General features: G+C 38.2%; 2 protein-coding genes across 3 annotated transcripts in view; both read left to right on the top strand.

The window, feature by feature from the left end:
- Positions 1-11,406, top strand: part of ECD (ecdysoneless cell cycle regulator) — a 92,848-nt gene extending 81,442 nt beyond the window's left edge. The window contains exon 15 of the mRNA XM_055092980.2: positions 11,304-11,406. Within this exon, the coding sequence (XP_054948955.1) occupies positions 11,304-11,311 (8 nt within the window). The 3' untranslated portion in view covers positions 11,312-11,406. The remainder of the gene's footprint in view (positions 1-11,303) is intronic.
- Positions 11,304-16,045, top strand: part of P4HA1 (prolyl 4-hydroxylase subunit alpha 1) — a 67,163-nt gene continuing 62,421 nt past the window's right edge. For both annotated transcript variants that reach the window (XM_055092983.2, XM_055092984.2), the window contains exons 1-3: positions 11,304-11,411; positions 12,392-12,488; positions 14,044-14,195. In XM_055092983.2, the coding sequence (XP_054948958.1) occupies positions 11,336-11,411; positions 12,392-12,488; positions 14,044-14,195 (325 nt within the window). In that variant the 5' untranslated portion in view covers positions 11,304-11,335. The remainder of the gene's footprint in view (positions 11,412-12,391; positions 12,489-14,043; positions 14,196-16,045) is intronic.

The following is a 16,045-nucleotide window of genomic DNA, read 5'->3' as shown; positions in this document are numbered from 1 at the left end:
GCCTAACCCTGGGCAACCACTAATCTACTTTTTGTCTCTAGAGATTATTTTACTTAATGTTTTCAAGGTTCATTTGTGTTATAACATATATCAGTACTTCATTTCTGTTTATAGCCAAATAATATTCCATTGTACGGATAGACCACACTTTGTTTACCCACCAATGGATATTTGGGTTATTTCCACCCTTTTGGCTATTATGAATAATGCTGCTGCCATGAACATTCATGCAAAAGTTTTTGCCTGGGCATGTGTTCTCATTTCTTTTGGATATAGACCTATGAGTGAAATATCTGGGCCATATGGTTATTCTGTTCAGCTTTTTTGAGGAACTAAACTGTTTTCCAGACCAACTGCCTCATTTTACATTTTTACCAGCAATGTATCAGAGTTCCAGTTTCTCTGTGTCCTTGTCAATACTTGTAATTGTGTGTCACTTTTTGTTTTAAAGAGATGAAGTCTTACTGTGTTGCCCAGGTTGGAGTACAGTGGCCATTCACAGGTGCAATCATAGTGCAGTTATATGCTCAAACTCCTAGACTCCAGTGATCCTCCTGCCTCAGTCTCCCAAGTAGATAGAACTACAGGCGTATGCCACTGTACCCAGCTAGTCATTTTTTACTGTAGCCATCAAAGTGGCAGTGAAGTGGTATCTCATTGTGAAATTGATTTGCATTTTCATAGTGATGAATGATGTTGAACATCTTTTCATGTACTTGCCTCTTTGGAGAAATGTCTATTCAAATCCTTTGCCCATTAAAAAAAAATTACTGGCCGGGTGCGGTGGGTCACTCCTGTAATCCCAGCACTTTGGGAGGCTGAGGTGGGCATATCACCTGAGGTTGGGAGTTCAAGACCAGCCTGACCAACATGGAGAAACTCCGTCTCTACTAAAAATACAAAATTAGCCAGGCGTGGTGGCACATGACTGTAATCCCAGCTACTCGGGAGGCTGAGGCAGGAGAATCACTTGAACCCAGGAGGTGGAGGTTGCAGTGAGCTGAGATTGTGCCATTGCACTCCAGCCTGGGCAACAAGAGCAAAACTCTGTCTCAAAAAAAAAAAAAAAAATTATTGAGTTCTAAGTTCTTTATATATTTGGATACTAAACCTGATGCTATCGGAAATGTGATTCGCAAATACTTTTTTACATTGTCTTCACTTTCTTGAAGCACAGCAGTTTTAGATTTTGGCAAAGTTCAATTTATTTCTTTGGCTTCTTGTGCTTTAGGCGTCATATCTAAGAAACTATTGCCTAGGCGTTATGATTAATTGCCTAATCCAAGGTTATGAAAATAATTTTTTTAAAAAATGAGATGGACTCACTCTGTCACCCAGGCTAGAGTGCAGTGGCACAATCATGGCTTAGAGTACCCTCTGCCTCCTGGGTTCAAGCAATCCTTCCACCTCAGCCTCCTGAGTTGCTGGGACTATAGGAGCATGCCACCATGCCCGGCTAATTTTTTTATTTTTTTGTAAAGACTGGGTTTCACCATGTTGCCAAGGCTGGTCTCGAACTCTTGAGCTCAAGTGATCCTTCCATCTTGGCCTCCCAAAGTGCTGGGATTGCACCTTGGTGGCATGAGCCACCAAGCCTGGCCAGTTTATTGTCTTAAACTTCAAAATGGTCTTAATGTGTTAATTTTAGGGTAAATTTAAAGTTATCTTGTTTATTCCCAGGTAATTAAGTGTTGCTGTTGCAAATGAGCTTTTTAAAATTGTTTCCTGTGATTGGTTATTCTTTGTATATAACGGTCATTTTCTAAAGAGAATGCCAGTTTTTTTCCCCAAATGGTCATTTTTCAAGTAGTATAACTGCTGTATAAAATTCAATCTCGGTCTGGGCATGGTGGCTCACATCTGTAATCCCAGCACATTGGGAGGCTCAGGCGGGAAGACTGCTTGAGACTAGCCTGGAGTTGGAGTTGGAGACTAGCCTGGGCAACATAAGGAGATCCCAACTCTACAACAAATAAAAGAAATTAAAAAAATTGGCCGGTCGTGGTGGCACAAGCCTGTAGTCCAAGCTACTCAGGAAGCTGAGGTGGAAGGATCACTTGAGCCCTGTAGGTCGAGGCTGTAGTCAGCTGTGATTGCTCCACTGCACTCCAGACTGGGCAACAAAGCCAGACCCCCAAACAATACAATTAGTCTTGAATGAAGTTTCATGAAAACTTCTGAATTTGGAATTGTTTGCCTTACTTCACTTCATAATTTATATTTAAGTTTAAGAAATCTAAAGTGCATATTGTACAAAACTTTTAAACTTTTTACTTGTATCCTTAGGGTGGTGAAAAAACCAAAGGTGTCTTATCAGAACTTCTTGTTTAAATCAAAAATAGGTGAAATTTGTTTGGGAACAAAAGGGATTGATGGTGGTATTATGCCAGCTAGAAGCAGAGCTGTGGAATTCATCATTTGGGATTTTGCTAACTCTATGATTTATCTATTTACTTAAACTTTGTTTTTTTGTTAGCTTGTTTATTTACAGAAATAGAATTTTTTTAAATTAAAAATAATGTTTATCAAAGAAGTGTAGATGTTGAGGGAAGAGAAAAACAACTGTGATTCCACCTCTCATTTAACATTTTTTTGAGTTCTTTTAATTATTGTATTAAATTTAAAAAACCTGTTACATATGTAGGCAAATATATTCTTTTTTTTGAGACCAAGTTCCACTCTGTCACTTGAACTTTATGTAGTTCAGGCATTCAGAACTACTAGAACTTTGAATAGCCATTTGGTTAGGGATAAGTATCATGCTGTATGGGGATGAATTAAAGGTAGAATAGAGTGCCAGAAAAAGGTAAAAGGGGTCAGTTTCTTGAAGAAAGAGAAAAGGGGTGGAGGAGGTGTCATAAGCAAAACATAAGTGTGTATTTTTGAAATGATCTCATCTTAACGTTCTTTCTGACAGGAAAGACTTAGGAAGAACTTCCAAAAGACAGCCTGTGTAGCACTTTCAGTTAAGGGCAATATCTTAACTTAGAGCTGACTTCTAATATGAATCTTGAAATGCTTTTCATTTGGAATTATGCCAATAAGTGCTACAATACTGCTCAGTACAGTTCACTACCCTAGTACAGAAAGTGAGGGAAAGAAGCTAGCGTGATTTCTGAATTTGTGATAGAAAAGTTGGTCATAGCATTAAAGTATTTGTCCATCAGATTGTAAGTACTAGACATGTAGCTCACTGTCTTTTAAGAACAGAAGTATGACTGGAATTCATGGAGTTAAGTAAAAACAATGGCAATTTGCAGAGGGATTATAGGGAAGAACAGAAATATAACTAATTCTATTAGTAATTACTCTTACTTGTCTTGGAAGATACATCCTGTTAAGATGGAAAAGACATGCCAAGTTTTGACATAGAGCACATTATAATGGCCTGATTTAGGAGCCTGAATTTGTGGTGTTCTTTTGTGTTGACCATGAAAACTGTCAGAAAAATTAAGTCTGAAACAGATTTCAGGAGGACCAACAGTTGAATCTGTATGAGGAAAAATAAAGTTGGAGCCTTCTAAAAGAAGGTTTGGAACAAATGTCGAAGGTTAAAAGAACCCCTGTGGAAAATTTTAAGTGTCAGAGAAAGTTTAGTTTAGAATATCAAGCATTCTTGGCTGGACCAAGTGCAATGGTGTTTACAACTAATTGATCACAATGAGTTACAGGTTTCTTTGTTTTTTCTGCACTCCCATTGCTTTACTTGACTAGCTTAAAAAGAATATCAAGCACTCTTTAGTCTGCCTTATTAATTTTTGAATGATTTGTCTGGGAGATATAAACTTTTGAAAATTTTACAACTTTTTCTTGGAAGAAAAATATTTGACCAAAACGCTGATAGAATTATTTACCAGATGCCCTGTCCTAGTAATTCACTGGATAACTTGTACTTAAAATTCAATGACTCCTCATAACTCAATGTAAATATAGATGCTCCTTGACTTATGGGGCTGTGTCCTGATAAACCAACTGTAAGTTGAAAATACTGTAAGATGAACATCATAGCTTAGCCTAGCACACCTTAAACGTGCTCAAAACAGAACACTTAAATTAGCCTACAGTTGGGCAAAATCATCTAACAAAGCCTATTTTATAATAAAGTGTTGAATAGCTCGTGTAATTTATTGAATATTGTACCGAAAGTGAACCACAGAATGGTTGTGGGGTCAAAGTATGTTTTGTTTTTGTTTTGAGACGGAGTCTCGCTCTGTTGACCAGGCTATAGTGTGGTGGTGCCATCTTGGCTCACTGTAAACTCCACCTCCCAGGTTCAGGCGATTCTTCTGCCTCAGCCTCCTGAGTTACTGGAATTGGAGGCACACGCTACCACGCCCATAGTAGAGACAGGGTTTCACCCTGTTTGTCAGGCTGGTCTCGAACTCCTGACCTCGTGATCCGCCAGCCTCCGCCTCCGAAAGTGCTGGGATTACAGGCGTGAGCCACTGTGCCCGGCCCAAAGTATGTTTTTTATTGAATGTTATATCACTTTTGCACCATCATAAAGTTGAAAAATCCTAAGTCAAACTGTCCTATGTTGGGGATCATTTGTATTTACTATATGGTAGAACTTTTAAGATCTGTTCCCAGGTTTGATTGACCTGTTGAGTCTGTGGGACTGGACTTCCCTGGAATAAGAACTGTAGGAAAGTTTTGTGTTTGGATGAATGTAAACTTCACATTTATTTTTATCCAGGCCTACCTGAAAATGTTTTCTGGTAGGATTTCTTCCATACTGCTTTTTTTCTTATAGTTTAAAAAATTTAATATGCTATCAAACATTATAAGTAATATACATGTATGTTACAAAAATTATATAATAAACACTTCTGAACCTATCTAACCAATAACCTAAATATTATCAATAACTTACTCATACTGTTGCAACACCAAGTTTTATTCCAGTGTAAGTTTATCTTTGGATCTTTGACTCTTCTTGGGTTTTCTTTTCTTTCTTCCTCCTATTCCTCCTCCCTCCCTCCTCTTTGTCTTTTTAAAAATTAAGACAAGTCTTTTCAGGGATGCTGTCTGAGATTAGTCTTTCTTTTAAAGGAGATTGCATCCATTTTGACCCATTAATTTCTTTTTCAAGCTTGTTTGAAGATTTAGAACAGGAGGCATTTATATTTTATAATTTTTGATAAAGTCATAATGTCTTTTGGGATACTTGACTCTTAAATGTTCTATAATGATTCTCTTTGCAAGCTGCTTTCTGAATGAAGGTAGAATAAATAGAAGCGAGACACCATAAGGAAACCATTGTTTGTTTGTTTTGTTTTTGTTTTTGAGATGGAGTCTCGCTCTGTTGCCCAGGCTGGAGTGCAGTGGCGCAATCTCAGCTCACTGCAACCTCCACCTCCCGGGTTCAAGTGATTCTCCTGCCTCAGCCTCCCGAGTAGCTGGGACTACAGGTGTGTGCCAACATGCCTGGCTAATTTTTTGTATTTTTAGTAGAGACGGGGTTTCACTGTGTTAGCCAGGCTGGTCTCAAACTCCTGACCTCAAGCAATCTGCCTGCCCGCTTCTGCCTCCCAAAGTACTGGGATTACAGGTGTGAGCCACCATGCCTGGCTAGAAACCATTGTTAAAAAAACCTGTGATTGATACGTTTGGCTATTAACATGTCACTTAAAGTTTCTGAATGAATGTGGATGAATGAGACATAGTGCTAAAACAGATTAGAGAACCATTCTCTAGAGTAATTAGACATTCAGTTATACTTTTACATAAGATAAATTGAAGTAAAATCTATTTTAAATGCAGAGGTGATTTCATAGGGTTGTTTGCTGTATCCAGTGGTTCTCAGACTGTGATCCCCCAGCCAGCACTATCAGCATTGCCTGGAAACTTGTGCAAATTATCTCGACTTTTCAGACCTGTAGGTGATTCTGATAGAGCTAAAGTTTGAGAACCACTGCCATATAGGTCTATCTTCATTTTTATTATCTAGCTTGGGTAGGCATGTTAGTTTGGAATAATGTTGTATGGGTCTGAACTTCCTATTGTAAGTGACAGAAATCCAACTTGAATTAGCTTAAGCAAAAAGGAATTTAAAGGCTTTCTTAGGTGGGCTGGGAGATTATTGTAGTAGCTTACAGATTCAAAGCAATAGTTGCAAAGAATCAGGGCCCTGGGGCTTGAAACTGTTTGTCTCTGTATGACTTTGTCCTGTTTATAGATCCTAGACAAGTGAGAAAGATGGTCACAGGAGAGCCCCAAGTTCACATCCTCTGAGCTTAGCAACTCCAGAAAGAGCTGCTTTCTACCATTCAGGAGGCCATCCCTCAACCGTTATGTTAATGAGAATGAAAGTCAATGATTGACCTAGTCTGGGTCTTATATCTAAGTGTAGGAGGAAATAGAATGGGAAAGTGTGCTACTTTGGCAGCCTAGTTCACTGCTAGATAATAGGGTTGCTTTCAAAGTATCGTTATTTTTATTTTTATTGTTATTTATTTATTTATTTATTTTGAGACAAAGTCTCACTCTTGTCTCCCAGGCTGGAGTGCAATGGCGAGATCTCGGCCCACAGGAACCTCCGCCTCCTGGGTTCAAGCGATTCTCCTGCCCCAGCCTCCTGAGTAGCTGGGATTATAGGCGCCTGCCACCACGCCCGGCTAATTTTTGTATTTTTGGTAGAGACGGGGTTTCACCATGTTGGCCAGGCTGGTTTTGAACTCCTCACCTCAGATGATCCATCCACCTTGGCCTCCCAAAGTGCTGGGATTACAGGCGTGAGCCACCGCTCCTGGCCTTAGTGTTGTTTTTACGGGTATAGAGTCTCTGTCACCCAGGCTAGAGTGCGGTAGCACATTCATGGCCCGCTGTAGCCTCTACCTCCCAGGCTCAAGTGATCCTCCAGCCTCAACCTACTGAGTAGCTGGGACTACTACCACACCTGGCTATTTTTAAAAATTTTTTATAGAGTTGGGGTCTCCTTGTGTTGCCTGGGCTGGTTTCGAACTCCTGGCCTACAGTGATCCTCCCACCTTAGCCTCCCAAAGTGTTGAGATTACAGGCATGAGCCACTGCACCCAGTTTAGGCTTAAGTATCTTTGAAAAAGAGAAAGTGAAATGTAGAGGCTTATAGAACTACAAGATGGAACATGCTCAAAACCTTATATTATTTGTTAGCTACTCTTTTGTTAGAGAGTAATTAACTACTTCTTTAAAAGTTTAGGGTATCTTAATATGAGAGTTAATGCTTTAGGTTTATTATTTTGTACGAAGTTAATTTTTTTGTCACTATAAAAATATATTATAGGAGGTCTGGAAAATACAGAGATATAAAAGAAAATTACCAGCCGGGCGCGGTGGCTCACGCCTGTAATCCCAGCACTTTAGGAGGCCGAGGCAGGCAGATCACCTGAGGTCAGGAGTTTGAGACCAGCCTGGCCAATGTGGCAAAACCCCGTCTCTACTAAAAATACAAAAATTAGCTGGGCGTGTTGGCAGGTGCCTATAATCCCAGCTACTTGGGAGGCTGAAGCAGGAGAATCGCTAGAACCCGGGAGGCGGAGGTTGCAGTGAGCCGAGATTGCGCTACTACACTCCAGCCTGGGCAACAGAATGAGACTCTGTCTCCAAAAAAAAAAAAATTACCTACTGTTTTGCTAACCAGAGACAATTACACTTTGGTGAATTTCCTCTGCATATGTTCTTGCATAGTTATGACTGTATTATGATGTTAATTTTTTCTTTGTTTTGACCAGTGTTAATTTATTTATAACTTTGTGTTGGGGTAATGAAAACATAATCTTAGTCAATATAGATTCCACCAAGGTTGTATGATAATTTTAAAATCTTGTTTTTTCATTTAACTCTACAAGTTAAAGGATGTGTTCATTTTAAGTTTCTTGGCATATAACAACATTAAATAATTTTGTTTGTTAATTGTTCACTTGATGGGCAAAAATGGTTCCTTATTTTGTGTCATTAATTACTAATAAGTTTGAGCATTTTTTGTTGAGCTAACTACTTTTCCTTTTTGTGAGTTCCAAGTTCTATATCTACTTGTCTATTAACATCTTAGTGGTTTTCTTATTGATTTGTATGAACTCCTTAAAAGTGCTCTATTTTCTTTAAATGGTTTTCTAGTTTGAGTTTTAAAGGTTTTTTTTTTTTTTTTTTTTTACACATAAGCTTATTTTGTGTATTCAAATTCCATCTGGCTTTTGACAGGTTGTTTTCTTTCTCTCTTTTTTTTTTTTTTTTGAGATGGGGTCTCACTTTATTGCCCAGACTGGAGAGCAGTGACAAGATCATGGCTCACTGTAGCCTCAACTTCCTGGTCTCAAGTGATCCTCCTACGTTAGCCTCCCAAGTAGCTGGGACCACAGGTGTATGCCACCGTACCCAGCTAATTTTTTGATTTTTTTTTTTTGTAGAGATGAAGTCTTGCTATGTTGCCCGGTCTGGTCTCAAACTCCTGAGCTCAAGTGATCCTCTTTCCTTGGCCTCCCAAAGTACTGGGATTACAGGTGTGAACCACTGTGCCCAGGCATTTTCTTATTTTTAAGTTTAGAAATTCTCTGCTTTTAGAGATCTGATAACTATTCTGTTGTTGCTATTTGTTTTACTTTGTTTTGTTGATTATAACTATTTAATCCATCCTAGAATTCATTTTGAAACATGATGTAAGGTAAAGATATTTATTCTTTTTACGATTGTTTTGAATTTTTATGTAGGCTCTGTCATTCTTAAAATATTTTCAAGCTATTCGAAGAAAAATACCATCTTAAGCTGCTTTTTAGTTATTTCTGTAGGCTAATGGTTTTTAATTCCTTGTGAGATTTAAGGACAATGAAAGATGACAAAAAAACTTTAGTGACAATATATTTTAGCAATGGCAAAATAACCTCTTTTCTGACAAATCTAAACTCTCTTATCAGAGTTAAAAGTTTAGACAACATTTGTGATTAGCCTTCTGTTAACAGTGAAAACATTTATATTTTCTGCAAATAGCATTTATCCATGAAGAAAATTAGAATAGAAGTCTGTTTAAACAGAAAATTCTAGACTCTTCAGACAGCTCAGGCTTTTCAAAAAGCCTTGTGCTTTGGCAGGAGCCCAGGAGAGGAAGTGTCTACATCTGCTACATTCTAGAAGCCTTCCCCAAATCACTGTAAGGTAGCCAAAAGAGCAGTGTATTTCCTTACTGTGTGGTTCTGGAAGTATCTGGAAGTTTGCAGCAAACTCGAGGGAGGAGACTAAGGAGTACTTCCAGTTTTTGTGGTGATCTGTTTTTATTGAGATTCAAGTTAGGGGGCAGTGGGGTTATTTTTTAGCTCTTGTAGAACAGGGAGCTTTCAATTTGAACCTGAGCCTTTTGGTTTAGCTCACGTCACATAGGAAGACGAGTCAGAGGGGCCTGCACAAAGAGAAACAGGTTGACAAGTCAGGGTAACTAATGGGAGCCTGTTAACTGGGGCAAACTATACTGTAATGGTAACTTATTCTCCTGTAAGGTAATAAGAAAGACAAAGTTCATGTTTGTAGGGGAGAAGGAGCAAGAGAAGAGTGCTAGCAGGGCATCTGGGAAAGTGAGGTAAAGCCTTTCTGTTGGTTAGTTTATATCCTCATCTGCCATGAAGAATCCTCACTAGAAAAGACGGTGCTATCATGGATATAGAGGAAAAACACAAATGGGCTTTGCTGCCAGGTTTAAAAAAAGAAAAGAGGCCATAGACATGTCTTAGGCTAAGTTTTTTTTACATAGAACACAGTTGATAAGAGAAACAAAACTGAAGGCTGGGTCCTTTGAGAGAAAATACTAGTTTAAATGGACATGGCTGTTTATTCGTTTTGGATTCTCTACAACTTAAAAAAAAAAAAAACAGGCACAGTGGTACAGACCTGTATTTCCAGCTACTCAGGAGGCTGAGGTGGGAGGATGATTTGAGCCCAGGAGTTTGAGTTCAACTTGGACAACATAGCAAGACCCCTGTCTCTTAAAAAACCAAACTAAGTCAAACCAAGAGAACAGTGTCATTGCAATATAATTCATATACCTTATAATTCACCCATTTAGTATTCATGATTCAATGGTTTTTAGTACTTTCACAGAGTCATTCCACCATCAGTCACCACAGTCAATTTTATTTTATTTATTCATGTTTTTTAGAGATGGGGTCTTGCTATATTGCCCAAGCTGGCTTTGAACTCCTGGGTTCAAGTGATCCTCCTGCCTCAGCCTCCCAAGTAGCTGGGACTCCAGGCACCTGCCACTGTGCCTGGCCAGTCAATTTTAGAACATTTTATTGACCCCAAATCTACAACTTTTGATTGAATTTATTTTAAAAAGTTAAGCTATATAGGAAAAAGATGGGCCGGGTGCCGTGGCTCACGCCTGTAACCCTAGAACTTTGGGAGGATGAGGTGGGCGGATCACCTGAGGTCAGGAGTTTTGAGACTGTCACACACACACATACACACACACACACACTATATATATATATATATATATATATATATATATATATATATATATAAAATATATATGAAAAAGATGGAACAAATTAGGAATTTTAAGGATTAACAGAAAGCTCTGAAATATTTTTCCTTTAAAATGTATTCTAACATTTTGAAAATGTATTGGTAATATTTAATATTTAAATTGATAAGTTGGTACATTTTTATGAGAAAGTCATAGGATAGGTCTAAGTCACAGAGAAAACTTATTTTTCAGGCTATATGAAAAAGCCACCTACTATTCAATTACTCTAATTGTAATAGTGACTAAGGAGAACAAACTCAGCTTGAATTTTTAAGCATAAATTATCAGGTGATAACAAACATACATTTTTCTCTAATATGGGTGCATTGGCTCACACTTATAATCCCAGCACTTTGGGAGGCTGAGGCGGGTGGATAACTTGAGGCCAGGAGTTTGAGACCAGCCTGGCCAACATAGCAAAACCTTGTCTCTGCTAAAAAGACAAAAAGTTAGCTAGGTGTGGTGGCACACACCTTTGGTCCCAACTACTTAGGAGGCTGAGGCATGAGAATCGCTTGAACCCGGGAGGTGGAGGTTGCCGTGAGCCAAGATCACACCATGGCACTCCAGCCTGGGCGACAGAGACTCTGTTTCAAAAGAAAAAACCACAAAAAAGAAATGTCATGGTAGTACTCTCATTATATGAAAAACAAGATAGTAGCTATTATTAAACAATTGATAATAACTAACATCAATTTTATGGGCAACCTTGGAATCTTTTACTTTTTCATAGAAATAATAGATAAGGAACTTTTCCTTCTCTTTGTATTTTTTAAGTAATGGCTGCATTTCTCTCTTTCTTTTGTAGGTGTGTGATCCTGTAAAATTAAGTCTTCCAAGATGATCTGGTATATATTAATTATAGGAATTCTGCTTCCCCAGTCTTTGGCTCATCCAGGCTTTTTTACTTCAATTGGTAAGTCTTACTACTTGTTGATTTTTGTTGGTTTTGCATTTTTTAATTTCCATTTTTTAGTGTTTTAAAATCAGCAAAAACAAATACAGTGTATTCCCAGAGTATAGGTTTATTCCCTGCCCCCTAAAAGGTCCTTTTTTAATAATTTGACATTTTCTTTATTTTTTATTACAAAAATGATACATATTGAAGTTAAAATAATTTAATGCATATACTTAGTCTTTTTCAGTGCACAGATATACAAGTAATATACTGCATATATATCTAATCTGCTTTTTCCACTTAATCTACTGTGAACACAAGTTTTTTTTTGTATTTATAACTTAAAAAATATTTTATCATTATTATTTTGAATAGAGACAGGGTCTCACCATGTTGACCAGGCTGGTCTTCAACTCCTGGCCTCAAGGGATTCTCCTGGCTGGGCCTCCAAAGTGCTGGGATTACGACAGGCATGAGCTGCCACGCCTGGCCCATAAGTATTATATACTTATGACTCTTGATTCCAGTATATAAAATGATGGGTTCTTGCATCCTGTTATAAATAACAGATTATTTGAAACTTTTTTAGTGTGGCTTTTATTTATTAAATAAAAATTTAATTCTAATTAGTCTCAAAAACAAAGGTAAGGTAAAGGGGAACTAAAGAAGTAAAGGTAAAGGTGAAGAAACATTAATCTTTGGAAAGTAGTGTTGATTTGCAATTTAAAAATACATTTGTAGATATAAAGACAATTTGCTAGCACAGTCTAAAGCTTGCAAAATTAAGTGGCTTAAAAATTAGAACTGGAACAGTTGATTAGAAAAGTTTTTGGCTTTATTTTGGTTTATCTGGTAAAAAGGAAGAAAAGATAGTCTCCAGCATATCTGATTCATGCCAGTTAAATTGTCTCATAGAATGAAACAGTCTCAATCATTCTTATTCTTAACATACTTGTGTTGAAGGATATGAGTATTTGATAACCTTCTTCCCCTTCTAGGTCAGATGACTGATTTGATCCATACTGAGAAAGATCTGGTGACTTCTCTGAAAGATTATATTAAGGCAGAAGAGGACAAGTTAGAACAAATAAAAAAGTAAGCAAAATGTTTGCTTATTATGACTCTGACTCAACCTGGATGTTTTCTTTCTCAAGCTAAAATATTCTTTAAGTAGAAATGAAACCCATTTTTGAGTCTTACAAAGCCAGTTGAAATGGCTAAAATAGGAGTATAGAGAATAAGTTAGGCTTGGGCCAACTTTCACATGGAAGAATATGGGTTGAGATAAGAATATGGATAGATACCAGCCGGATGCGGTGGCTCATGCCTGTAATCCCAGCACTTTGGGAGGCCGAGGAGGGTGGATCACTTGAGGCCAGGAGTTCGAGGCCAGCCTGGCCAATGTGGTGAAACCCTGTCTCTACTAAAAACACAAAACTAGTCGGGTGTGGTAGCATGTGCCTGTAATCCCAGCTGCTTGGGAGGCTAAGGTGGGAGAATCACTTGAACCCGGGAGGTGGACCAGGCTGCAGTGAGCCAAGATTGTGCCACTGCACTCCAGCCTGGGCTACAGAGCCAGACTCTATCTCAAAAAAAAAAAAAAAAAAAAAAAAAGAATATGGATGGATACAGGAAGCTGACTGATACATTTTTTTTTTTTTTTTTTTTTTTTTTGCGACAGAGTCTTGCTCTGTTGCCCAGGCTGGAGTGCAGTGGCATGATCGTGGCTCACTGCAACCTCCACCTTCCAGGTTCAAGTGATTCTCTTGCCTCAGCCTCCCAAGTAGCTGGGATTACAGGTGTGCGCCACCATGCCCGGGTAATTTTTTAGTAGAGACGGGGTTTTGCCATGTTGGCCAGGCTGGTCTCGAACTCCTGACCTCAGGTGATCTGCCCTCCTCAGCCTCCCAGAGTGCTGGGATTACAGGCGTGAGCCACCGCACCCAGCCTGACTGATAAATTTTAAAAGTATTGCTAATATCTTCTATCCTCCTCTAACCTCTTAGTCAAGCCACCTGCTGCAGCAATTTTCCAATTCTACTTATCCTTTACTCCCATGGTTCCATTGTAGAGATTATAGTGATGGTATCGTTAGTGTTATTTAATTGGTACAGTTTTTCTCAAATATGAATTTATTTTTAATTGACTCATGTTCATAGTTAATCCTGACCTGAGAATTCCTGTCTTTTATTTAATGAGTAGCTAAGTGTTCAGTTTTTCATTTTAAGATACAGTTTCTAGAAACTGGATGTAAAAATTTAGTATAAGTTGATTTAAATGAACATGTAATTGAATTTGGGTTGGGCTAATTTGTAGTTTGTAATAATCAGTTATTTGGCCCTGGGACCTAAGTCTAAAATTTTTAGACTTTTACTGGAGGGATTCAGTCACAACTTTTACTAAGACAGGGAGGTTCCATTTACTGTAACCATTTGGGAGAAACAAAATTAAAACATAAAGTCCTATAGTTGTATTGATTCTGCCAAGAGGATGTCGCTTTTTAAAGAGACCGTATACTTTTACTTTAAAAAGAAACTACAGATATAGTTGAACTCAGAAACTTCTAGTCATTTTTTTTCTGAGCGTTTCATTAAATTGTGTTTTTCCCTATGAAATATAAATATTCAGTTTTTATGTTTTACATCTGTAGATGGGCAGAGAAGTTAGATCGGCTAACTAGTACAGCGACAAAAGATCCAGAAGGATTTGTTGGGCATCCAGTAAATGCATTCAAATTAATGAAACGTCTGAATACTGAGTGGAGTGAGTTGGAGAATCTGGTCCTTAAGGATATGTCAGATGGTAAGTCTGAAGAGATTCCTGAGTAAGGTAATATTGCCACCATATGTAGAAATAATAAAATTAATGATAAATTCAGTTCCCAGGAAACCAGTTCAGTTCAGTGTTGTAACTGGATTATGCCTGGGTGCATTTGGTTTGAATAGAGTTAATTTAGTCAAAATCCTGAATTCTTTGATTAAAAAAGAAGTAATTTCTTTTTTTGTTGACTTTTGTTTTGAAATCTGCAAAAGTGAATAGATTATTTGGCATATAGCTTCATTTCTGAGGGTAATCATTTTTATTTTAGGATTACCTTCAAACTTTAAAAATTTATGTCTTTATCTGCAATCAATTTAAAAAAATGATGGGAGTGTTACTATAAAGAGAAGTATTAGCTGTGTTCTATCTAGTATTTTGAAGTTTAGAATTAGTTTGCTCAATGTGGACAATCAAACTGAGGCTGCAAACAGTAAAAATGAGTAAGTGATACAATACAATTTGTAGTTGGAGCGTTGAAATGTTTTAGATACTTTAATAACAGACGTAGAAGACTAAATCTGGACTTTATTAAGGAGGTAAAGGGATTATGCCTCGCCCCCCGCCGCCCCTGCCCTGCTCCGCCAAGAAAAGAAGAGAGAGACGGAAAAGAGCTGAGCTAGTTGTGTAGATAAAATACTCCAAGGGTACTTACCAGTGTTTGTAAGCAGTGAAGTAAACTTATTATGCACAGGGATCAGGAAGCCTTGAAAAGAAAAATATGGCAAGTACTTGTGAATACTTGTTTACTGTGAGAGGGAAATGCCTGTGATTATTTTCTGTACTGTATAACACCTTGGGAACTTTTTTTTTTTTTTTTTTGGAGACAGGGTCTCACTGTCTAACTGTTGCCCAGGCTGGAGTACAGTGGCACAATGGTGGCTCACTGCAGCTTTGAACTCCTGGGCTCAAGCAATCCTCCCACCTCAGCCTCCTCAGTAGCTAGCACTACAAGCATAGACCACCACGCCAGGCCAATTTAAAAATTTTTCTTTCTTAGAAACAAGGTCTTGCTATGTTGCCCAGGCTGATCTCAAATTCTTGGCCTCATGTGATCCTTCCACCTCAGCCTCCCACAGCGCTAGGGATTACACGCGTGAGCCGTGGTTCCTGGCCCCTGAACACATTTTTTAAAGGAAATCGATATATTTATTCTCAAGTAATGAACTAAGTTGTTTTATAATGTGAACCTTGGCACTTTGTTGTTTTAATCTGTAGTAGTCATTCTATAATGCTATGAGAGAGTATATATATTTTAATTTTTCTTAGAATTTTGTTTGTAGCATAAGAAATATTATAGCCTTCTATAAAACTTATAAAACTTGCTTGTAAAATTCCATATAGAGATTGCAACTGAGAGTTGGTCGTAAAACTAAAAATATTGTTGGGAACAGAGCAGGTCAAAACTCCCATGATTGATCTAATAATGGAATTATACCGGTAAAAAGCCACTGCACTTCAGCCTGGGCAACATGGCAAGACTCTGTCTCTAAAAAGAGACAAAACAGCATAAAAATATGCTTGATATAAACTCTAGCCCGCTTCTAGTTATTTGTTCATTTGTACATTTTCATTTCACGCCTGTAATCCTAGTAGTTTGGGAGGCTGAGGCTGGCAGATCACTTGAGGTCAGGAGTTCGAGAGGAGCTTAGCCAACATGGTGAAAACCCGTCTCTACTAAAAATATAAAAGTTAGCCGGGCCTGGTGGTGGGCACCTTTAATCCCAGCTAGTCGGGAGGCTGAGGCAGGAGAATTGCTTGAACCGGGAGTCGGAGGTTGCCGTGAGCCAAGCCGTGAGCCAAGATTGCACTGCTGCATTCCAGCCTGGGTGACA

This window comes from Pan paniscus, chromosome 8 (genome assembly GCF_029289425.2).
Source record: "Pan paniscus chromosome 8, NHGRI_mPanPan1-v2.0_pri, whole genome shotgun sequence".
NCBI classification, from domain to species: domain Eukaryota; kingdom Metazoa; phylum Chordata; class Mammalia; order Primates; family Hominidae; genus Pan; species Pan paniscus.
The sequence above is the reverse complement of the archived record's forward strand: the minus strand, read 5'-3'. Positions and strand labels throughout refer to the sequence as shown.